Raw genomic sequence first — 25,784 nt, 5'->3', positions numbered from 1 at the left:
TTGATTTTTAAAAAAACACAGCATACAAAAATCAATGGGCTTCATTATGGTTCTTTCACACATATTTTAAACCACACATCTTGCTTTGTGACTGTGTAGAGTGTCTAGCAACTATGGTTAACTTCAGTGGTAAGTTTTATGTAAAAACAGTCATATATCACAATTCATTAATTTTGATATAAATTTAGAATTTATGACAATATTATAGCATTTGTGGGTGCTAAGTCTACTTAACAATAAAGCCAACTTCAGAATGACTGTTGGTGAAGCTAATGAGAATCAAGAATTATTTCTATAATAATGGCACTCTTTAACCTACACTTACTAATCTTGTGGGAACTGTTTATATCTAAGGATTTGAAATAAATTTATGTCCCAAACACAATACCTCTAAGTTGGAAAATACTTAAAATGATCAGTGTTTCTTTCCTAAGTATCTTACATTGCAAACTTGTTATTTTTCATAGAAAACAATTGTCTCTAATCCTCAATAGTGACTTGTCTTCCCCTGCTTTCTTTTATCAGACAGTGGTGGCCAGGGAGTTATGAATAAGTTCCCAAATTATTTGTCTTAAAATGTATCACTAACCCAATGTTTTATAAACGGAGAGTGGTAGATGGCACTGAAGTAACTTATATGGTTCTGATTCTGTGGGATGATGGTGATGTCACCTTCTTTGTATTTAAGAAACTATTGAGAGAATGATGGTGCTACATGCTTTGAAGTGCTCTCTGTGGTGGCTGTGGTGTGGTGACAGTATTCAGTTACTTGATCTGTTTAGCTTTCCTTGGATGTTTCAGTTAAAATCTTGTTGATTCACACCTAAATTGAGTCCTGGATCAGGAAGAGGATGAGAGCAGCTCAGGCCAGAAGATGTCCAGTCAAGTGAAATCATCACCATGGCAATGAGATGCATGTGTAGAGACGATAATGAACAGGTTGTAACCCTGAAAGCTATGTAAATGCCATTGGTGTTTGGGGAAAGTTCATGCACATTGAGGGGTCACAGGTGGTGTTATACAGGAGTGAGACATACTGGGACGTGGCATAGTATCAGAAAGCCTGGCATAGCCTGAGGAGAGACCAAAGCTTGTGTTTTTCTCATGTATGAGGATGGATGCTAAGAAGAGGCCATCAGGATAGAGCATCAGGTCTGTCATAGGAAACATGTGCTGATGAGAACAGAAGTGTGAGTTGGATGGTACTAGCTCTCAATGCTGTCTGCCTCCCATCATGGTCCCAGTGTGGGGGCCTGGCTATCGGAAGAGGATGCACAGACAGAAGGCCGTGGGCATGTTAGGGCCCTGGCTATTTGCAGACCTATCTGGGATGCATCTTTGATGAATCTTGGAGCTTCTTCCTGTGTGAGGCTAATTAGATCCCATGAGCATTTGACTCTTGACTTGGGCCTCATTAGCACAACCCTTTCCACACCAGCTCACCATCCCAGGTGCCGATTGTATTAAGTTGCTATTCTTGCTGCTGCACACTGAAAGAAATACTTAGTGTCTGTGAAGCCAAACAGCGAAACAGGGGAACTTTGGGTTTTTTTTATGCTATTTTTTTCTCTTAAAAATATGAATACTGTGAGACAATGGCATATAATAGTTTTTCTTCCTTGTTATGTATGTATGATATTTGCCTTAGGGCCGAGGGCTCTCAAATAAATGTTCAAAGAGGTTCAACTTCAGAATTACAGTAAATAATAGATTTCCCTTGTTCACGTATTAACCAGGACTCTTTGGATCTAAGCAGGAAAAAACTTCAAGTTATCCAAATACATTTCTTTAAATCCTAAATTTAAGTTCAGACTCTTTCTGTCCAGCAAACAATGACAAACATTGAAGGAATAGGTGGCAATTATCCTATCCACTTGAACTGGGTAAAAAGTCAAAACAGAGAAGAATGAGGATTACAGTGTGATTTTGTGTCCAAAGCTTTGGGCCAAGTCTTTAATTAACTGGCTGACTGCCAAAATTCTCTTTACATTGTTCTTTGGTGACAGGGCCAGTAAGAAAAAACTAGTCGTAAGAAGAAAGGTTTGGGATAGCATAGGGGATTATTTTCTGAGATTAATCACTTCATCATTTTTGGGGACTGTTTCTGGATTAATTTAAATCTTTTCATGTTCTGAAAGTACTTGTTTGAGCATATTTTCTTTTCAGAAGGATATGTGAATCAAACTGCATATTAAAGGATCCAGAAGTTTTAAAACAGAACTAGTTCTACCCAATCAAACACAGCTTTATTTAAATTCCCCTGACCACCCTCAATGAGACCACTGCATCCCAGAGCATGTGGGGCTGGCCTTTGGAGCTTAACCAACCAATGCCCAGTTTCACAGGGATGAGGAAGAGCACGGGATACTGGGCCGCCACCCACTTTTATCTCTTGAAAGGGAGCTGCCGAGCATCTGCGATGATCTTTTGCCTGGATGAGTGGGGAGCATTTGGGATACAGATAAGTTCCCCAGGATCCCATCCTTTCAAAGGTAGTGAAGGCAGCAGGGTGGAACCAGTGCCTTCAGGATTAGTGGGGGACTGTTATCATGAGGAAGTCAGAGACAAAATGTATATCGCCAGTGAGTCAGGGGTTCCCCTGGGCAGGCTACCAGAGTTCAAATCCCAGTCCTGAAACTTCCTCTCTGACACTTGGGGCTGTTTGTTTAAAGCTCTGTTGTTTTCAGCTCCCTGTCTCTAAAACAAGAGTGATGGAAGCCATTGCTTTGGAATCATGATATGGGTAGAATAGTTAATATTTGTAATGCTAGTTGGCAAGATGGCTCAGTGGGTAAATATATTTGCTGTCCCATCATGGTGACCTGAGTTCAATCCCTGGATCCTACTGATAACAACTCTACCAAAGTGTCGTCTGACCTACACACACACACACACACACACACACACACACACACACACACACACAAATAATTTAAAAATGTTTGTGATACAATGAAAATACGATGTCATACATATAAGTGCTCCAGAGGTGTTTACTGAATGCTGAAATAAATATAAATTGCCTCAGAAACAGAAGGCAAGGTACGGAAAGGCCTGCCACAAATGAAGAAAGAGTCTCCATTGGCTTGTAGCTTGCCATTATTGGCTGGGTAGAAGACCAGGGAGCCCAAGGGATCCTCCAGTCTGTATTTGTCCACTGCTAGGATTCTGAGAACATTACCACACCTGACATTTTTACCTGGGGTCTAGATATCAAATTTATGCTTTCTTAACTAAGTAAATTTATATACTGACTCCAAAGCATGGTGAGAAAGAGAGACAAGACCTCAGTTGTCTCCAATGACACATGTAGCCCAAAGAGCATGAGGTACACTTGGACCTATGGGCCATGGAATCTGAACACTTAGTTCCAAGGCCACATATAGCCTTGCATATAGCATGGCATTAACATATATTAGTTGTGTCGCAAATGAAATAACATATAACACTAAATGTCTTGAATCTGTTCTCTACAAAGCTGTGTAATTTTCACTGAAATCTCCTCAAAATGTTCTAGTTTCCCTTGGGAATCACTTATAAGAAAAGGTGATAAAGAAATATGTTGGGGTACATTGTGTGAAGGTGTGTCTCTGTATATTCAATTGTTAGTTCTGTAGCACCAGAGAGCTAAATGCTGGCAGGATTCTGGGACTGCCATTTCTATGGCTCATTACTGTGTTCTCCACTTTGGAAATATTCCTTCTTCCTCACCTGCCTAAGGCAACCTACTATGTATCAGAGATTGTCTCATTACTGATTGGCTGGAGGTGTTGGGGGCTGGAAGAAATGAGAATGCTAGCAGACACAGAAGTAGACAGACCAGAGGAGAGAGGTAAGGTAGAACTAGTTATGTGGCAGGAGGTAGGCTAGTTAGTTAAGTTTACAGCAGCTGGGGGACTGGCCTAGCTAAAAAAGTCTAAGCTATAAAATACTAAACAGAGTCTATGTCATTATTTATATCACTGGCAAGTCTAGGTCCTGCTATAGAAATAAAAGAAACATTGACCAAGTATAAGAAATACAGCTTAGAAGTATTGGCAAACAAGATGACTCACTTAACCCCCCCCCCCCCTTTAAAGGCTTCGTTGATGAATGCTCATCCTTTGACGGGTAGTAAAAGAACTGTGAAGAATAAGGTAAGAGGCATGAGCCCCAGTTTGGATGCCCTGTGAAGTTCCTTTCCACGCCCAGGGCTTGGTCACAGGACCTACCATGATGCAAGGAAGATGACCCAGGCAAAGGCTGAAAAATCCCTGTGCCTTTGGTGATTTTCCCTTTGAAATTCTGACCAAACTGACAGCTCAGGGACGTGGTACGAGTGAGCTCAGATCAGCAGAACCTTGTAATTCAGTTTCAGACCAGTGAGAAGAAGATGACAGCCAACCGCACCACGAGTTTGGGTTGCTTATTTCACAGTAGAGGTGAAAGAACACAGGGCATCTCTCAAGATGGCTCAGCCAATACAGCGCTCACTCTGCAACGTGATGACCTGAATTTGGAGCCTCAGTATCCACCAGAGAAGTAGAGTAGGACCATTTGTAGTCCCAGTGCTGGGGAGGCAAGGACAGCAGGATATCTGGGGCTTATTGGCTAGTCACCCTAGCCATATCAGTGAAATCTATGTTCAATGAGAGACTCTGCCTCAAGAAATAAGGTAGAGGAGCACAGAGAAAGATGCTGGCCATTGATACATTTACATACCAGGGCACGCTTGTGGCCATCAGAGGATAGCTTTATGGGCTTCTCTCCTAATTTTATTTGGGTTCTGGAGATAAAACTTGGGTTGCCAGGTGCATATATTGTTTGTCTTTAACTGCTTCCGTGAGCCATCTCACCAGCCCATCAGTTCACAGTTTATGTGCTGGTGATGTAGAGGTGAATACTAGGTAAAGCAAGGCTGTTGTGCTGATTGTCTCCCAGGAAGAGACGGGGATTCTCCACCCTCTCAGCCCAAATCTTTCTGACGTGCAGTGTAGGTGAGTAACTGCAGCCTCTCAGCTCCCAGCTCTCTATTGTAAGTCAGAAGATGCTAGTCATCTCTCACAAGGTCTATCCTTTGCACAAAATACGGTAGGTATTTGAGTGTTTCAAGGGAATCCACCTTCACTTTTTGTAAGTTTCTGGCCATAACACATCCATTATCTTAGGCCCTCGTGTCATTAAAACAGTTCTGAGTAATTAAACAGCTGCTTCTTGCTTGCCTGTAAGAGCAAGTTTTTCCTCTTAGGTTGACAGGATAAAAATACTCGAGGCTGGGATGATGCTTAAACTAAACAGCCAGATTCCAAGCAACTGATTGAATGAAAATACCTTCTTGGGTTGGTTCAAAAGATCAGGAGGTGCTGAAAGCTGGGGACTGAAAGAAAGGGGTTGGTGACACTCAGCCTGCATGCGTCGTTTCCTGGCCACAGCACCTTCTAGTTAACCTAGGGTTACCAGCTAGACACAGATCTGACAAGCCTCAGAGGAGACTCCCAGACTCCTACAATTTGTATCTCTGCTTAGAATGAGACTGGGATCTCTTTCCTGAAGAGATTTTAAGTAGAATACCTCCTCCTTCTGGAAATGATCCCTTCCTAAGGCCTTTCAAGGGAAGAGCGGAGTGGATGTGTTAAGATAAAAAGCATTTTGTATATAAGTCAAACAATAAGCCCCGCCCCCTCCCCTCTCTCCCCTCCCCCTCCCACCTCATGGACTATCTCTCATCATGAACACGATGAAGAGGAAAGCAGCTTGCCCTAGTGCATCCTTTTTATAGCCTCACCAGAGGCCACTTGCTATTTCCGTGTATCCTAAAAAAGGATGTATTCATCATGACAAATCCGAGGGAAACTTGATGAACGACAGCAACAAACAGCATCTGTTGCCACATAAAGTCTGCCCAGATACTGTGTAGATACTGCTCACTCCCCAGCATCCTTCGAGACATCTGTCCCAACCAGTGGAAGTTGAATGCAAACTCTTGATTATAGGAATAGGCATGGCAGAAGGAATATTCTGGAAGAACATAGAGTAAATTGTGGATATATGACTGAATTTCGGAGACCCTCTATAATGCACTGGGATGATTTCCTGAACAAAGCTGGTCCTGTAAGGCCCCAGCTTTAAAATCTCTGGAGTGGCTTACTGTTTCCCAGACAAGAGCTTTGTGATGTCTCTGTGGTTCTTGGGGCACATTTCTTGACCTGGTGCCACAATTCAACTCTGACTTTGTACTTTTGGCTCCATGAACGAGGCCTCTGAGGTGATGGTTTATAATGCTCCAACCACATCTGTATTTCTAAGTTTGTGCCCAGATTTTAAAACCTGTCATATTGAAGTTATTGAAAGGCCACAAAAGCAGACAGTCCAGGTGACAAGTACATATGCTTTGGAAATGAAGACAAGATCAGAGATATAGCAGGCATCTCGGATAATTATGGTGACCTCCTTCCCCTTACCTTGCTCTGATAGGCTGAGATCCGAGTCTTGGGCCTAAAGCACTGCCATTCCCAGGGGAATTCTTTCTGGCTAGTGCTGGGGATATAGAAGTTGTTCTTTGAGGCACCTAGAAGAAAACCAGAATTCACAAACATTTCCCATAATGCAGTGTAGGCAGGCTATTGTCTGAGGAGCATCCTCCTCTCTGAAGACTGGTTTGAAGTTATAGACACTGCCTTGTCTATGAAAGAACTGTCTTTCACACTTCATTCAGTGAAACTAAACTCCTGAACAAAGCCAAAGGAGGTTCGGCTGTCAAAAGTCAAGGAGGCACATTCCGCAGCCATTAGGCCATCTTAATCTCAAAAAACAAAAGGGAGATTGCACTAATGACATTGACCTACTGAGCTAGAAGAAAATACCTCTTGTTTGGGCAAGAGTGGAAGCTAGAAGAAACCTCTTTGGAGTGCCCTTACTCCCTCAGAAGCTGCATTAGGTGGGAGCCATGCAGAGGGACTCACACTTAGCTCATCGGAATGAACAAATAGATATATGAATTCTAGTGAAAGACTGGGGTACCCGTCTAGACCTCGGACAATAAATAACATACTGGAGAGCCCAGAGAATCTATTACTGTATTGTTTGCTTTTTAATATTTGTGTCTGTATGAGTCCATGTATGTTATGCGTGTATGTATGCACATGTAACATTATATGTGCTGGGTGCTCATGGAAACTGGGAGAAGGCATCAGATCTCCTAAAACTGGAGTTACAGGTAGTTGTGAGCCACCCAATGTGTGTATAGGGAAATGAGCCAGGGCTCTCTCGAGAGCAGAAGAACTCTAACCATTGGTGAGCTCTGCAGGTCTCGTCACTCGTAGAACATAAAAACAGAGATGATTTTACTTCCTAAGCAAGTTACTATTGTTAATCGAAAATGCTAGAAGGGCTTTCAAAATGCCTGTTTAAATGTGAAAGAGTGGGAAGTGCAGCAGGAGTAGGTATAACTAGCTCAACTGGGCAGAGCAGCAAGCAGAATTCCAGTGAGAAGTCCAATTCTCATAAAGCACAGAATCTGGGATCGGGTGTTGTACAAAGGGATTCGACTATTTACAAGAAACACGAGAATAAGTGCGGATGGTCACTGTCAATGTAAGTGTTGTCCTTTATCTGCTTTCAATGATTCATTTCAGTTGAGTCAAGGAAGCAAAATAAAATGGCCGAGTTGGTCTAACTCCTGTTCAGATTAAGCACTGCTGCTGTTATTTCTCCCTCTCCTCTTTGTAAACAAAAGCATTTAGAGAGGGTTCAATAACTGACTGAAACCTGAATATTTTAACTAACTTAACGCTTCCTTCTAGCTTTATACAGATCTATGTGAAGTTTTTAGAGAGTGGCTAAGTAAGACACTGATGGGGTTTCTGAGTCCCCCTGAAGACCACAGCAGGCACCACAGTCACCGTTTCATTGTCAAAATCATGGCAATCCTGGTGTGACCCCACTGGAGTGGGAGATGGCAATAGTTTCTAAATCACTAAAACCATCATCTTTTGCCTGGAGTTAATAGTAACAGTGTTTTCTGGAAATCCAGGACATTACAATTGTCACAGCCCCATATGCTGAGCTCAGCAGGAGAGATTCATGAACCAGGAAGAATCTGGTACAAAAATGTCTTCAGCATTTTAAAGACATCCAGGTTGACTGTGGACACATGCACAGCCACATTCCAGAACACTGCTTGGAACAAATAACAGTTCAGTGATGTAAAATGAAACCGAAGAGCTCAGGACTGTTCTGTAGGGCAGGAGAACAAGTCCTTTCTCCGTAAAGTTCAACCCTCTGGGATTAACTGAGGCTGGAAATACAGTACCACTTACCCTAAAAGAGCATTCCTTAAGTAGAGCTAAATGAAATGCTTAAAGACAAGGCTAGTCTGTATGTGTGTGTAATGTGTTTTCATACGTGTGTACATAAGTGTGACAGCCTGTGTCTGTGTGTGCATGTGGGTGCCTGTGGAGGTCAGGGGTCAAAGCTGGATATCTTTCTCACTATCTCTCTGTCTGTTTCTATCTTTCTGCCTGCCTCTGTCTCTGTCTCTACTTCTTTCTGTTTCTGTCTCTCTAAGTCTGTCTCTCTAACTCTGTCTCTGTCTCCTTTTGTATGTGTGTAACAGGGTCTGTCCTTGAACCTGGAACTCACCAATCTAGCTAGACTCTTTTCATCAAAGATCTTCTTGTCTCTGCCTCCTCAGGACTAGGATTACATGCACATGTCACCATGCCTGGCTTTTACTTGAGTGCTGGGGACCTGAACTCAGATCTTCATGCTTGTGTGATAAGGACTTTACTGACTGAGTCATCTCCCTAGTCCCCACACCATTTTCTGAACCCTTGAAATCTGGTCAAGTTTTGTGTTGTTAAATATAATAGTAAGTAAATTTTCTTTTATTTACTTCTTTTTTCTAGCTATATATGCAATAATCATCGAAAATACCCACTAGTCAATTTTCTAACACAAACAGCAAAATGGCCTAGAATGTTTATGATTAAGAATTATAATTCTGTTTTAAGACATGTATGTCTCTGTCACACAAACTGATTCTTTGCTCCTTTGGGAAGATGAAGATCAGAAATGACTAATGACTAGCCAAGACTTAGCTTAGGAAGAGACATGTGTGAGAAGGAAGGTGCTGTCTAAACTGTGAAAGGGACAGGATGGTGACGAATACTGGCAAGGGCAGTAGTGACACAGACACCTAGCAGCATTGATGCTACCTTTGGTGGAATGTCTTCTTCCTGTCGTAACCAAGAGCTTCGGTCAAACTTCTCAATGCGCGTGGGGAGAGGAGGGTTTTCCGAGGTGGGATCCGAGTTCTGGCGTGGCATCTCGACCCGGTGAGAGGTCACATTCAGAGCCTCCTGGAACCCAGACAGGCCTTTTGTGGGTTGCTCATGCACTGACTGGGAGGCGGTCAAGGCAGGTCCCTGGGATTTGACGGCTACCAGCTGCGGGATCTAAGCACATGACACAGGGGCAGCATTATTAGAAGCCCATAGGGTGAAGGGACTAAAAGATCTGTATGCAAGAATTGAATCCATCACAGCTATGGCAGGGAGGTGTTCAGTTAGTAGTAATTGCACTTGGGATAAGTTCCATTGGCTGAGATACTCCTGCATTCAAGGCTGCAGAAAGCACATCTCATGACCCTTCAGAATCTTTAAGTTAGAAAATTAGTAGGACTAACTTAGGGGTCCTGGCAACAGGTTCTGTTCAGTATTAGCTGCAATTGCTGAGAAGTCAGGGAGTAGTATGGCAATACTAACAATTATTTTTATTCAATATTTCTTAGGCAGCAATACAAGATATTTTATAAGCTGTTCCAAGCTCCTTCTTGTAGAGTCCTTAGCTTTGACTTTAGATACTGAAGGACCTTACTTCTTGCTTAAGTGTAAGAGCTATTAAGAGGCTTGGCCTGGTAGAAAGTAGGTAGGTTATGGGGTTCGTGTGAAGGACCCTGGGGGCTTTCACCAGCCTTACACCCACTGCCTCAGGTCAAGATTAGGCCAAGTAACAGCTTCCCACCTTGGGTTAAGGCTAGGCCAAGTTCCATTCTCCAACCACAGTTCTCGAAGGAGCAGGGACATTCTTGAAAAACCACAGAATGTACTGATAGTCACCTGATCCTCTGGTCCCAGATAGAGTTCGAATGCTTGTCAAATGCTTGCTAGCCAATAGATTCAAAGGTCAACATGCTTAGACAATAAGTTTAAACTGTAACCTTGCTGATGTAACCTGTACCCCTAAAAAATATAAAAACTGCTTGTTATATCCATTCTGGGTTGCCTTCTAGTCACTTGCCATGAGGGGCTGATGTGCCGGAAAAATAAACCTCTTGCATTTGCATCGAACTACATTCTTCTGTCTCTGGGGGTGGGGGTGGGGGTAGGGAGCTCATCCCCCCAAGGGGGGTCTCCTGGTCATTAAGACTCACTTCGAGCCTTACAATACTATTGTTCTATGTAAGAAGAAACACTCTAAATGTCTTTCCTTTTGTGAACTCACAAGGTTGACATAACCACCCTCCTTATTTCGGACATGAGCTATCCCAGGTACAAAGAAAGAGATTAGGTCACATCCTAGATCTTATGGCTGACATGTTGGAGTCTGAGCTGGAACCCTGTATTCTACTCCCAGAGCACATGCCTCTAAGCTCTGGAGTGTACTCTTTCTCTACCCACCGTGTATGTGTATGTGTGTGTGTGTATGTGCGTGTGTGTGTGTACAGATACACATGTATGTGTGGAGGTCAGATGTGCCAACTTCAGAAATTTTACCCAGTTTATCATGTTTGTCTCTCTGTCTTTCTTTTCTTTTTCTTTCCTTCCTTCCTTCCTTCCTTCCTTCCTTCCTTCCTTCCTTCCTTCCTTCTTTCCTTCCTTCCTTCCTTCCTTTGACAGGGTCTGCTTGTAATCTCAGGTTGGTCTGAAAGTCAATGTAGTCAAGATGGCCTTTGACAACACACAGAAATCCACTTGCCTCTGTCTTCTGAGTGACAAGATTAAAGGCTTGTGGCACACTCGGCTTTCACTTGGTTCAAAACAGGGTTTCTCACTGGCTTTGAACTTGCAATTTGACTAAGCTACCTGACCAATAAGCCCTAAGGATCCTCCTGTCCCCCACTCCCCATTGCTGGGGTTACAAGCCTACCCTACCATGTCTGGATTTTATATGTGTGTTCTAGGGATTAAACTTGGGTTCTTACACGGACAACACTTTACTGAATGGGCCACCTCCTCAGGGTCCATAGTGTCCTGGTTTCTACAGGACTGGCTGTCCCCACTGAAAATACACACCATTTCCTGATATCCTGATTTCCTGAATCAGATGATTCTTGGGGCATTCCAGCAATGTGTTGCTGTTGTTCATGTAGAAATAATTTCTGGGATTTTTATTTGGCCTCTCAAGGAAAAGCATCATTTTGTGAATACTGAAGCCTGTCCTCTACCTCTGGGTGTATATTGCCCTCATAGGAGCCCAAATCCATCCGTGGGCCTGGCTCACATGGATCATGGCTGGAAAAAAGAATCTAGAGTGCTTCCTGAGTAACCTTCTCATTCAAGCAGTATCAATTTCCTATCAGTTTCATACAAGGCCCTGCCAAACCTGCTTTGGTCTATAATGTCTATTGGAATGTCACAGCGACATGCCAGAAAAATCCTCAAAGTTCTGTTCTACTGAGTGTTTTAAATAGAGCTTGAAAAGTTCACATGGATACAAATATCATTAGATACATTAATTAGCATTAAAACAAAACACATTGTGGTATCTAGTACAAAACCCACTCTCACGTTAGAAGACCATTCCAAGCACACCGAACAACCTGAAGCACCAAAGAAAGCTTGTCCAGGGAGTCTACTCTGTGTCCCTCATCATTTCAGAAGGGGCATTTCCCCACAGGGCTTTCCTTTAACAAGGCAAAGTTTCATTATAAGGTCAAAGTAGGTGTTTTTTAAAAGAAGAGAAATCCTTGTTTAAAAAAAAAAAAACCCTTTTTGGAGCATCTGTAAAAGAGAATTATATACAGATAAAAACAACCAGAGGAATGTATGTTAAAAGCTGGTTGGTGCTGAAAAAATCATGAATTTTGCTCATTACCACCAACTTAAAACCCAAGAAAGCCTTGATTTTTATCATTATTCCTTTAAGCTCCAGTTCAAACAGCAGCACACATTTCAAAGGTGACCTCCAAATGCACCGGAGAAGCCTTACCACAGCTGGGTGCCAGGAAGAAATTAAAGATGTTTGGGTGAAAAAGGTTGGATTACTTTTTTTTCCCCTCATGGAATTTCCATATTCTATTTCACTTTGAATTTCATCTTTGAAGAATTTACCAGAAAGCTCCTTTCCTAACAACAAAATAATCTTGTCCCACCAAACATCTTCATGCAGGGCCTCTAAGCCTCTAACAGGCACCAGAACCAACCTGGAAGGCTTTTTAAAGACTGCCAGGTCCAACCCTGTGTCTCTGGTCAGTAAGTCTGAAGCAGACCCAGGAATATGAATTTTTACCAAGTTCACTGGCTGCTGCTGGCTGCTGGCTGCTGGCTGCTGGCTTGGTATGCATGCCAGGAGAACCATTGGCTTAGAAGGCACACATTGATTTCACCAAGCCCATTTGATTTCTCCAGTTCAGATTTCTACCCCTATTTCAAGGAAGGGAAGAATACATGTATATAGTCTACCAAAGGTCTATATATGAATTTTAATTCTTCTGATTGTAATTCCAAGAATGGCTGTCCCCACCCTGTACTCTACAGCACTTGCATGGGTCTCCACAGGAGTCACTTTATCAAGAGTGACCTTGAAGTTGACTCAAGGTCATTAGCTCTATGCTTCCTGTCTATATTCTGGAGGCTCCTAATGCAGTGAGGCTTCTGTTCCCATGGATTCTATACTAAGGGTCTTTGCTTCATTGGTCCTATGCCATGCTAGAATATTGTAGATTTTTAATAAGTTTTCCTGGGCACAGGTTCCCACTGGAACAGAAGGGGGTTTATTATACCTGGGGATCAACAGGTCTGAGCATTGGGGGTGTCCGAGCAGGCTGAACCCCACTAATGCTGAAGGACTCTGATCTTGGGGGTAGGTTGGGGTCTGAGATCCTGTTGGCAACCTTGTGAGGCATGGCAGGTGAACTCTGTCGGTTGAGTCTTGAGCGTTCTTCCACCTAGAAGTCAAAGGAAAAGAAAATCTCAATGGTTAGAAGTTGGTGCCCTGTCCAGTAAGGATTTTCTGTAGTAATTTTTATGCATATCCATTGTTATGCCCCTCTGATGAATTCAAAGAGCACAGATGTGCCATTTCTATTTTGTAGCAAGATCTTTTCTTTCTCCTTTCTCTTTTTCCTCTCCTCTTTTCTTTTCTCCTTCTCATGGATGTATTTCCAGCAAGTATGCAGGACACTTGAGCTCATGACCTTACATCACCCATTAGCTTGCATTATGCCAGGTAACTGGGCATTCTTGGCCTGCTAAGAGCTTGCCTGGCATCCCTTGAGCTAATATCCTGCTGATTAGTCACAAAGTCATAGGATCAGGCAGGGAGATGGTGTGCCCTCCACATAATCAAAGGGGGCTATCGTAGGCATTGAGACAGCTTAGGGGGAAAATAGAAACTTGCTTTGGGTTGACTCATAAGACAAGGGGACAAGAGCCACACAAGGACTGGCGAGGGCGAAGTGGCACACAGGAGCTCTGCTCTTTTCTGCAGGCTGCTGATAGGCACGTGGGCGTCCTTGATGCTGCTTAATGACATGGCTGTCTTGCACAGACTTCCTGTATCATTTTCTTTTTCGCTTTAGGGCCCTTTCCTTTCAATTGTCTCTCCCTGCTACCCAAAATATACTGCTCCTCCCTGTGCTTTCCTTCCCAGTGTGGACTCTGTTACCCTATACCCTCCAGCTCTCCTCCTTTCTTCCCATATTCTAGCTCTTTCTGTTCTCCTCACCCCCACCTTCTCTCCTTTCAACCCATTGTCCTGTCTTATTCTCCAGTGTTTCACAGAACTAGTGCTTCTTTATAAACAGATTCTATATCACTATTGGTCAGCCCATATTTATAGTGGCGAGTAAGACTGTTGCCAAGGATGAATTTAAAGAGGAAGTTAAATTAACATGATGGACATCAAAAGACAAGATGGAAGTCATTAGTGAACAAAAGACTAAGACTTTTGTTCTAGGTTTATCTTACCCTTCCCCACACTTCTTAAGGATCAATATAATGGTTGTGCCTCTCAAAATGGCAAAACAATGTCACACACCAGTCTCCTCCCCCTGATAACTCATCAGAGCGAGTTCTTAACTCACTTCTGTTGGCTCAATATTCAGGTCTGTCTGTATATGTTTACGTACCAGCTAAGGGTTTTAAAATTTCTTTTTACTGCCTGATTTCAAACAAAATTCAAAAGTCCTATTGATTCTTATCTTTATTACCCTCTTTTGAATTTTTCTGGAGAGAAGTTCAATTTGCTATTCATATTAAGCCATAGATAAGAAATGGTCCACCAAGAATGAGGTGGGATATGAACATCTCCTCCCTCACTATGGCTTTGTGGGGCATGTCTAATTGGCATCCACTTGACTTTGGTTTTGAAATTCCATGTCCTAGAAGTTTCCTACACACCAAATCATACTGCCCACAAAAGGCCAGAGATATAAACTAGAAAATGTTCACCTTGTGAATGCATAAAGCATTCTATCAGCAGTAATTATTTGTCCATTATACAGAGCAGAAGAGCAAAGCTAGCTGTTGTTACAAGACCTCAAAGCCCCAAGAAGACAGCAACAGACAAACCCAGCCCATAGCATGCAATGTATAAGTTATAAATGCCAGACTTCTTGAAAGAAAAGACAGTGACACTTCTTTGGCCACTGAAATTCCTTATTTCCTCAATCATAAAGTATTCTACTTAAACAGCTCATGTTTGAGCTCAGGAACTCCGGAAAGTAGGTATGTTTCAGAAAAATATGTGGATCTCTACATTCTGGCCACCTGATATCCCAGGATGCACTGGTGGTATACAAATGAACATGTTTTCATGTGTTCAGAACCAAATGTATTCAGAGTGAGGCATCCTTGTAATGATTATTAGTGTTCGTTTTAACTGTCAAATACAGGGTAAAAAGTGAGTACTTACTTTTGCAAGTAAATTGTGTGTTTGATTAGTTGTGGAGAGAGGATGCTAAGCAACTCCTGGGCATATTTTCTAAGTTTTCAATCATGTCAGGCTGTAGTTTTACCCTAGAGTGTCTTAACTTGCAAGAGTCTATGTCATATCAAAATATATTGAAGGTCAAACAACAATCTCTGGGAGTTAGTTCTCTCCTAACATGTGCGTTCCAAGGATTGAACTCTGGTTGTCAGGTTTGAAAGATCATCTTTAGCTGATGAGCTATCTTGCTGTCCCTGAATGTAATTTTATTCCAATGGAAATCTTGCTTTTAAAGCCTTTGGGAAGGTTGTAACATGGACATGGTTTGCACCAAAATTTCTCCTTAAGTACTGGAGGAAAGATACCAAATGTTTGAAGTGGCATTTCGCAGAGAGAAAGCTGAGTGTACTCAGAAGCGGCTTCTACCAGGCTAAGGTCTGTCTCCTGAACAAAAGGCAGTTATGTGAGAAGAAAAGACAGTGGTTCCTCCACAGAGCAAAGATAAACACATCTCCTTGAGGACAGGTCTAGTAGCAAAGGATCCAATCCAACCTTCAGCTGTCAGGAAGATGGGAAAACCAGGGATTCCAATGGTTCAGTAAGGAAAAACTTATTGCACAAGCATGAAGACTTGAGTTCAAATCACCAGAACCTCAGTAAAGCCATATGTGATGTCTGCAGGGCAAATCTGTAACCTCAATGCTTTTATGGCAATATGAAAGGTGGAGGCCCTAGAAGGTCACATGCCAAGGGGCCTCATACACATAGCAGTGACGGGCATGCACTGCAGAGAGAAGACATGTTGGAATGCTAAAGCAATAGCAAGACCCCATGCATGGTCATGTAAGCAGAGCATCGTGCTGTAAGCTGGTGCAAGTTAAATACTATCTGGAGTGGTAGAGAGTGACACAGACCATCATACGCCATTTTAAGGCACATGAGAAAGGAAAAGGAATTCCTACCATCCAAAGGACAAAAAAAAATGCTCAAATCCATACTAACACTTCCACAGAGCTAATCTCTCTCCCACTCAAATCAAGAAATAATGGGAGAATTCCAAAAGGAGTGAGCCTGCCTAACCAGCCTTTTAATGCAAAGACATTTGTGTTCCTTGCTGGCTGAAATCTGAAAATCAAATCCACAGCAACATCAAAGCCCAGTAGAATACTATGTCAAAGTTTGACTCCCAAAGATCAAATAGCTACATCATGTGGTACAAGGTGAGGGGGACAAGAGGATGCTGGGGCTTCCTGGCTGCCAGCCTAGCTCTAGCTTCAGTGACAGAGCCTGTATAAAGGGAATAATGTATATTCCCCTCTGGCCATCACTCATGCATGTATGGGTGCATATACTTTAATGACCACACACACACACACACACACACACACACACACACACACACACACACACCACAGAGGATGAAGTATTGCATCCCATTGTTGATGAAAAATTGTTAATTTCGAGTAAAGTATAATCTAAAAGGGAAGGAAAATAGTTTCGGAGACAGACTGATGGTTATTTAGAAGCTAGATTATGTTAACAACACAGGAAGAGAAGGATGATCATGATATTGCTGAAGAATGTTTGCCCATGTGTCCAGGGGTTTATTAAGACCCAAGGAAGAACATTGGTGCCTGGGAAGTCTAGTATCGTCAATGATATCATCTACTAGATGCCACCTATATTTATGGAGGTGGCCAGAGATCCTCATATCTGGAGTGCTTGATGACACAGCTATGCTGGTTGTGTGCCCAGGTTTCTTTTACTGTCAGAGGGCTGGCCAGGAAACAGGGACATCAAAAGGTCAACAAGACTGCCTTGATGCTATCAGTATAGATTTGCCCCCCAAGAGAGCTTCTGAGAGTCTAAGATCTGTGAACTGATTATGAATAGAGAGATGGACCAGGGGCTTAATGATGGGGACAGGCAGACATAAGAAAACAGAGTCCCTATTTGTAGTCGATACTTGCTTTGAATGTTAATGGCATTAGCTTCCTAGAGAACACCCCTTCAGCTTTCCCCACAGTGATGTGGGCTGGAGCTGTGAGTCTAACTCAGTTGAGGGTTTGAACCCAGCATGGATAAGAAATGGCTTAGCAGTGGAAGAAAGCAGTGTGCCTCTGCCTGCCAGGCAGCCTGCTGCTTAATAGATAGGGATTCTGCTTACCCAAAGAAGTGGTATGGATTGTTAAGGAGTTCTGATGAGTAATCTTGATTGGCAACTTAATGAGATTTAGAGTCATCACGGAAGCAAATCTCTGTCCATATCTGTGAGGGATTAGCTAGATTTGAGTAACTGAGGTGGGAAGGCCAACCCTCTATGTATGTGGCTTATGCTATGCTATGGACTGGAGCCCTACACTGAATAAAAGGGGGAGTGTGAGCTGAACAGAGGCATCCTTCACTGTGATGTGAACACGAGGTGAGTGGCTGCCCCTTGCTCTTCCTGCTACCCTTTCTCTGCCATGGTAGACTGCATCTCCCAGAGCTGTAAGTCAAGATAAACTCCTCCTTTCTTAGGCTGCTATTGGAGGGTGTTTACTCATAACAACAAGAAAGAGCAGAAGTAACTGAGAGAGGGGTCAGTGCTGCCAGGGAGCAGCATCACAAAACCAAATGGTTGACCTGAGAAAGAACGGTAGCAGTTCCAGACAAAGGTCAATATGGAAATCATTACAGACTGTATCAGAAAGTGACTGAACATGATCGTTACTCTGATCAAAATGATTTGCTGTATAGACTCAGTTCTTAAACACTTGGAAAGTTATTTCACTATAGCAGTGAATGTCAATATGAACAGTTCAAACAGTATAAACAAGTATGGAACATTGCAGAAAATATTATCCTTTGATTGCTATCTTTCATTTCTGGGATGTTATTCATTCCAGAATCCTCTAAGATGTAAATGATATTCTTCCACTAATCGTCCACATGCCACATATCCAACAGGATTCTTTGTGTAAGTGTGGTAGGAGGAAGGTGTGTGTGTGTGTGTGTGTGTGTGTGTGTATGTGTGTGTGTATGTGTGTGTGTATGTATGTGTATGTGTATGTATGTGTGTATATGTACATGTGTGTGGACATCGAAAGCCAGCCTCCAGTTATCAGTTCCTGGGTGCCTGCTACCACCTCATATTTTGAGACAGTCTCTCAATCAGACCTAGAGCTCTTCTATCAGGACAGGCTAAATGACCAGTGAGCCCCAGGCACCCCTGTGTCTCCACCGCCCCTTTTCTGGGATAACAAGCCTTTGCCACCATGCCTGGCTTTTCATATGGGTACTAGGGATTGCACTCAAGTGTGTGTGTTTACAAGGCAAGCATTTCACCAACCAGACCATCTCCCTAATTCCTCTAAATAAACTCGTATATGGAAAAGTACTTTTTGCTTTTCCCTACAAACCCCCACTTTATTCACAGAGGTACACAAGAAAAACGCTATGACACATCACCCTTTCTCTGTAGTGATACTGTGCATCCTCTGGAAGTGAATCATGGCTCTCACCATGGGCTGTCTTCAAACTCTTCAGCATCATTGGATTCTGTGCTCTGAGTGATAGAACTCACAGTGAAAGCCTGGGCAATAGACACAGCAACTCTTCTGTCCTTACCTCCTTGGCCCAGGCAGGCTTCTCACTAGGACTCATGCCCTCCTTGTAATGGTACAATGGCTTCTTCTCCAGGGGCCTCTGCTCCTGCCGCTGGTGCTGGAGGGAAACCAGATAGTCCCGCTCTTGCTTTAGCTGCCGCTGCAGTCTTTCTGCTTGTCTCTGTTCTTCCAGTTGTTTGCGCTTATATTCCTACCCAGAGCAGGAAGAGCAAAGGAGAGATCACGTGACCACAGGAACCATATTACCACATGGGACAGCAGCAATGCATGTAACAGGGGCAAAATGGAACTGAAACAGAACTCCCAGAAGGTCAGGAGTGCCTCAAATAAGGCCAGGCCTCATGTTAGTGTCCACACAAGAATGTGTCAATAAAAACACTATTTCTTTAATAGCATTCCCTACAGAATATCCCTTGAAAAGTGACATGTCCTTGGGGAACTGTAACACAGATGTAGGGTAGTCAGACTGTCACCCGAGAAGGGGATCATCCGCTGCCTAATTTGGTAATTCAGCCATTCAAACATGTGTGATTGAATAAACAACCAAATTAATGATCGGAGATCAGATCTAAATCCTTTAAATAAAACCAGGACTCCTATGGAGCTTATGCATAAGATAAAACAAACAAACAAAACAACAGAATGCCATCCCATAGGAAATTCAGTTAAAAAAAATAAAAAAGCTATACCAAGAAGCCCATTTGGAGCTGTGCGGTAATAAAGTCCTTTTGGTGGATGCAGTGTGAGCAGGAAACAAACTCCACCCACTGTAAGGGGAGGAGTAACAGCCTGCATATGAGGGATGACCGCAGGGCTGAGCTGGCTCCCTGGCTGAGGTGCGTTTGCTGTGATTGTATTCCAGCATGTTTGCAAATGGCTTTACGAGTTACTCTGCAATAAACACAGCGGGTCTTGAAAGCGATTTGAACTTATAATTGGGCTGGATTCATGTTAAACTTTCACGAATGGATGGAGTTAATAAAGTGTGCTAAATGGTTGAGGACTTAACGAACTGGGGCAAGAAATTGTAGGAAGCCCCTGTGAGATTCTATGGTCTAGGGGGTTGGAAAGGAAGATCTCATATTTATAAGTGGCATGTTGGGAAGGGGAAACACAAAGACACACACACGCACGCACGCACTCACGCACACAGCGCACATGTATAAACACACGTAGGATGAACACCAAGCTGCCGAGTAGGTTTCCCATTACCAGAAGTAGAGCTTGCTCATGCAGTAGCTGCTGCTGTAAGATTTCTAACTGCCTTTGCTCTTCTTCTAGCTGTCGCCTGATGTACTCCTGAAGAGGCAGCAGCAGAGAATTGGGAAGAATAGAACGAGAGGGAAAGAGAGAGAAAGAACCAATGATTGCAAAGTGACAAGGGCTTCCAAGTACAATGCAGGATTGAGGAAGGGAAAAAAATACCCAACACCTCACCCAACAGGAAGAGGAGGCCATAGCAAAGCCAAGCCTTTCAATGCGGTCAAAAGCACAGCTCCTTTGCCCATTGCTGAGCTGGCTCAGCATTTCTTTGTCTGTTCGGTTTTAATGAGACTACTAGGTTAAAGCCTGTTATTAGCTTCCTCTCTTGTAGAGCCCATGGAATTAACAAGGCTGTAACGTTTTGAGGGCCCCATGCTGGTAACAGGGATAGAACACATGTACAAGGCTAGCTTGCTCACGGTCTGTGTAATAGAACCATCTCATAGCTCAGGGACTCCAGGTATGCGTTTATCAGTGAGAGAAGATACTATCAGGGGTTCAGAGTTGGAGAGCAGAGATGGGCTGGTCAGCATGGCTCATCTTCAGTGATGAAATAGTGGGGAACTTGGTTCAGTGCTGGGGAGTCAGAAGTTCCAGGTATGCCAGGGGAGGTCCTGGTTTGGGTAGGAAGCATGGGCATTCTCAAGCTGTGCACTTGACGTTTTGAATAGATAAGAACTGTTGCTTGAGAAAAAGCAAAAGCCATAATAAAGCAGTCCTTGGAGACCGTGTCCCACGCCCCAGAGCTCCCTGGTGCTGCAGTTCCCATGAGGCCCTGCGTGAGTGGGCTTGCCACCTCCCAGTACCTGTTCGTGTTCTGCGCGCCTCCTCTCCTCCTCCCGGCGCATCTGCTCCTCATAGTGCCGGCGCTGTTCCCGCTCCTGCTGCTTCCGAAGCTCCTTTTCTCGCCTTTGTTGCTGTGGGATGACAAGCAGACATTGTGATAGCCGTGGGTGCTGGGTATGTTAGCATGAGATCTGCCCATTGACAGACAGGAGCTCTCAAGGACAGATGCCCAGATACTCCAAGGCTTTGCCTCCTGGGCTGCTGGCGACATACTGACAAGGAAGGGGTGGTATCACTGGAAGAGCTTGAAGGGGCTCGAGACCCCATATGTACAACAATGCCAAGCAACCAGAGCTTCCAGGGACTAAGCCACTACCTAAAGACTATGCATGGACTGACCCTGGACTCTGACCTCATAGGTAGCAATGAATATCCTAGTAAGAGCACCAGTGGAAGGGGAAGCTCTGGATCCTGCTAAGACTGAACCCCCAGTGAACGTGATTGTTGGGGGGAGGGCGGCAATAGGGGGAGGATGGGGAGGGGAACACCCATAAAGAAGGGGAGGGGGAGGGGTTAGGGGGATGTTGGCCCCGTAAACTGGGAAAGGGAATAACACTCGAAATGTATATAAGAAATACTCAAGTTAATAATAATAATAATAATAAAAGCATCTGCTACAAAAGTTCTCAAGATAGAAAGTAAAAAAAAAAAAAAAAAAAGAGAGAGAGAGATTCAGGGTTATGGAGACCACTTTGTCACTTGCCATGTATGTGGACTCTCATCAAGACATGGCGGTTGGAATTGTCAAACCAGGCTAGAAAAGATCATTGAGCTGTCATAGACTCTGGGACTCCACTGCAATAATTACATTCTTCAGTCATTCTAATATCATATCATACAAAGACTCCAAAGATAGAAGGATCAGAGAAGTGGAGTGGATAGTCAAGGCCACGGACCGAACAGAACTCAGAGTTTCCTGTCCAATCCACATCTGTTGCTCACACCAAGCTGCTTCTTTTGCCAGAGGAACCAGTTGTGACTGCAGACTTTATCTTCTTGCTCAGGTTAGACCTATGCTGAGAGGACTTCACCATGATCTCTTTGGCTTCCCCATCTCATACAATTCATACCTTCTGTGTCTATCTTGTTTAATCTTTACAAAAAGTCTTTGGAGGTAGATGCCATTATCCCAGATTTATATGAGAATACGGAGGCAGGGGGAGAGTAATTGTTCAAAGTCAGCCTTATGTTCCAAGACCTCAGCTCAACTGTTATGCAGAGACACAGGGAATGTAGCAGAAAACCCTCAAATTAGTCTGGCTCTTTGTTCCACTTTCAGGAAAGGAACGGGTTTAGGAGACCCTAGAACTAAGCAAAGGAGCTGGTGCCTCTCACACAGTGTCGTACCACTCCCCATCTCTGGAACACTAGAGCCTGTGTGGGGCATGGGAAGGGCTTTTGTGGCTGTCCTAGTAATTGGAGTCACATAACTGGCATTTAGCATGAGGGACGATATTGTATGTTACAATGCATAGGATCACACTTAAAACAATGTGCTCTCTAGATACACTGCTAGTATCTATTTGGGATAGCTGTGGCCTTCTGTGTCCGATCCTGTACTAGCTTTGATTTCTTCTCCTCAGGAAGGTCTGAGAAAACAAACCAGGGACCACTCCCTGTGACATTCTCACTTTATTGCATAGTGAAGAGAGTTGAGATGATCCACAGAGAACAGCCTCTGACCACATTACACTGACAAGCCAGTTCTGCATAACCAGGAAAAGAGCCATCCCACCCTGAAACCAGATACCAGAAAGAGCCACGGGCCCTCAAAATGCCAAGAAACCCAAGCAAAAGCCTTGCTGCTCAAGTTTTTGCCACAATCTTCCAGACATGCTGCCTATCAGTGACGCAAGAACGTCAGGATGGAAGTGGTCCTTTAGGACTCCATTGTTGCCTGTCTTGACAATTCCTTCTCCATCTTGCACAGTATGTGAACAAGACCCTCTGCAGGGCTTTGTGCAAATGATACAACAGGCCTTACATTTTCAGAAGGCCTTAAACAGTTATGCACAAGGGCAAGACTAGACACCAAAAAAGCAGGGTGAAGCTTTCTTGCAGATCTAAGCGTGAGCCTCCAGGGCATCGATGATGTAGCACAGGCTAGCCACGTCCCTCTGTTCATCGTTACTGCTGAAGAAGGAGAAATTGCAAACTGAAGAAAGTTTCCAGATTTCTAGTCACTCTAAAACGTATGGAATTATAAGCAGGTCAACATAACGTTGGGAGGTGCTGGTGACCTGCGTGTGAGAGTGTGTAGAGGTCTTAGCAGAGAAAGAACTGGAAGAGCTTGAAGGGGCTCGAGACCCCATGTGAACAACAATGCCAAGCAACCAGAGCTTCCAGGGACTAAGCCACTACCTAAAGACTATGCATGGACTGACCCTGGACTCTGACCTCATAGGAAGCAATGAATATCCTAGTAAGAGCACCAGTGGAAGGGGAAGCCCTGGGTCCTGCTAAGACTGAACCCCCAGTGAACTAGACTGGTGGGGGGAGGGCGGCAATGGGGGGAGGGTCGGGAGGGGAACACCCATAAGGAAGGGGAGGGGGGAGGGGGATGTTTGCCCGGATACCGGGAAAGGGAATAACACTCGAAATGTATATAAGAAATACTCAAGTTAATAATAATAAAAAAAAAAAGAAGAGAGAAAAAAACATGGGTGTGTGGAACACAGACAAGCCATTATTTGTTTCGTAGGAAAAAATAATTCAGAGGAACATGATGAGGAAACATCATTGTAGGAACTGACTGATAAATTTGGATTACAGACCCAAGGCACAGACATTTTCAACACTCGACTTGGACTGCATTGGTGTAAGCCCAGAGACTAAAACAATTATGTGTGTAGGTCTGGCTCCTGGTGGAGTATAACCCTCATTTAGCTAACATTTCAAGTTTGTTACTCTTACTGGTTTCTTCCTTGAGGAAAAGAATAATCAAGCCGTTTGAAGATTTAGCTGAATTTTATGTGGAAGAGTTGTCCATTTTCAGCCTGTCTGCCAGGAATCAATACTGTTCTATAATTACATGCCACTCAGGATCCCACGCAAGGTATACACAATATTGATTGAGGCTCAAGAAGGTAGGGCTTCCCAAGTGTTCAGCACCGTCTGAGAAACACACTAAAGAAATGGCTAATAATTAATAATGATCTCACTCAGATCAGCCACTGGTCACACACAGAGGCATCTGCCAGGGCTTTGTTTCCTGCTGTGAAGTTAGAAAAATAAATTACTTTCCCAGCCTTCTGAGGGCAGCCCGCCAATTTCCACCTGTGTGTCTCAAGGTCGATGTCTTTCCTAGAAAGATGTTTGCTTTCTCTCCTCCTGGGCATCCTGTTGTTGGAGGGGACATCAAAACCTGTTGAAGAAAATTTCTTGCTCCAAGGAGACCCTTACAAAGCCTTTGGTGTCTCTTGCTAGAAGCAGCTTTTCAAGGACAAGATCGATGCTTAACTTCGGCTCAATTTCAACCTCATATGTGGGTCCTGGTACCTGGCAGATGCATGCAAAACCATGTTGTGCTAAAAGTATACTGCATGGTTGTAATCCTACCTCGTACTTGAAAGGCTGAGGCAGAGGGAATACCATGAATTAAAGATTAGTCAGGGCTATACAGAAAAGTTTTGAACTCCACAGAATAAAATCCTTGGTGCAAGAAAAGAAAACAACACACTCTTCTCTTAAAGTGTTTTGGAGTTTTCTTATCAGTACTAATGGTGTGTATTGCATCATAATTCGTACTACTTTTTTGTGTTTTATCAAATTTGTGATCTAGATTGACATTACTTATGTGTCCCTGTTCCACACCAGATTTTATCTTTTAAGAGATTTATTTATTGAATCTTTAGTTATATATGTGTGTATGGCTGAATGAATTTATGTATACCACACACATGCAGAGCCCTAAGATGTAAGAAGGGAGTGTTCGGTCCCCCTGGAACTGGAGTTATAGGCAGCTGTTAGTCACCCAGTATGGATTGTAGAATTTGAACTCTGGTCCTTTGCAAGGTCAGAAGCCCTCTTAACTGTTGAGGCCACTATTGCTCCATCCCTCCAGCTTTTTGCCTTATCTGTTCCTCACACACATTGAATCACTACTCATTTTTGTTGGGTTGAAGACTACAGGCCAGAAAGACATCCCAAGGGGAGTGTGCTGATTGGTTTTAACTGTCTACTTGACACCAACTAGAATCACCTGGGACAGAAGTCTCAATTCAGGAATTGTCTAGGTCAGGATGGCCTGTGGACAGGTCTACAGGAAGTTGTCTTGATTGTTAATTGATGGAGGAGGAACCAGACCACTGTAGGCAACACCATTCCCTGGGCTAGGCTGTATGGAGTGAGGAAAGCTAGCTGAAAGCAAGCTAGCAGCATAGGTTTACTGTTCTGCTCTTGATCATGGATATGGTGTAACCAGCTGCTTGAGTCCATTCAATAATGGATGTAAGGTGGAATTTTAAGCCAAATAAGCCCTTGCTGTCCATCCAAAGTTGCTTTTTCAGTCAGGGTATTCGACAAAGCAATGGAAAGAAAACTAGGGCAGAGAGAAAGAAAGCCTTGTGGAGACTGAGAGCAGACCTGCCCTTCCGAGGCAGCTCTCACAGGCCAGAAAGTGCTTCACAGCAAATCCACAGAAGATTGAGAATGCTACAAAGAAGCCAAACAGCAATGAAAACAGTCACCCGCAATTGATCCTGACACAAACTATTTGCCAGGTTGGAGAAAAGTGTGAAAGTAAAATAAGGGCCACAAACTTGAGCAAGAGTGAATGGAGAGTGGAGACTAAAGGGGAATTTATTCTTGGAGTGCAGTTGAGTTATGTCTAATGATGACCATGGGGTTCTGTCAGTGTCTTCAACAGCCCTCAGTGGCTATGCCGCCCATGAGGAGTGGCCTAGTCATTCTCATTTATGGTTTCTTGGAGGCATTGTC

The 25,784-nt window shown here is 43.5% G+C and overlaps 1 protein-coding gene across 9 annotated transcripts in view; it reads right to left on the bottom strand.

Moving 5' to 3' along the window:
• The window catches only part of Tnik (TRAF2 and NCK interacting kinase), a 398,674-nt gene that overhangs the window by 50,355 nt on the left and 322,535 nt on the right, over nucleotides 1-25,784 (bottom strand). For 7 of the 9 annotated variants that reach the window (NM_001106422.1, XM_087618702.1, XM_087618684.1 and 4 more), the window contains 6 exon segments: nucleotides 6,441-6,547; nucleotides 9,195-9,434; nucleotides 12,983-13,147; nucleotides 18,739-18,927; nucleotides 19,950-20,036; nucleotides 20,807-20,917. In NM_001106422.1, coding sequence (NP_001099892.1) covers nucleotides 6,441-6,547; nucleotides 9,195-9,434; nucleotides 12,983-13,147; nucleotides 18,739-18,927; nucleotides 19,950-20,036; nucleotides 20,807-20,917 — 899 coding nt within the window. 9 annotated transcript variants of the gene reach the window in all.

Source organism: Rattus norvegicus, chromosome 2 (genome assembly GCF_021556685.1).
Source record: "Rattus norvegicus strain SHRSP/BbbUtx chromosome 2, alternate assembly SHRSP_T2T, whole genome shotgun sequence".
Lineage (NCBI taxonomy): Eukaryota > Metazoa > Chordata > Mammalia > Rodentia > Muridae > Rattus > Rattus norvegicus.
The sequence above is the reverse complement of the archived record's forward strand: the minus strand, read 5'-3'. Positions and strand labels throughout refer to the sequence as shown.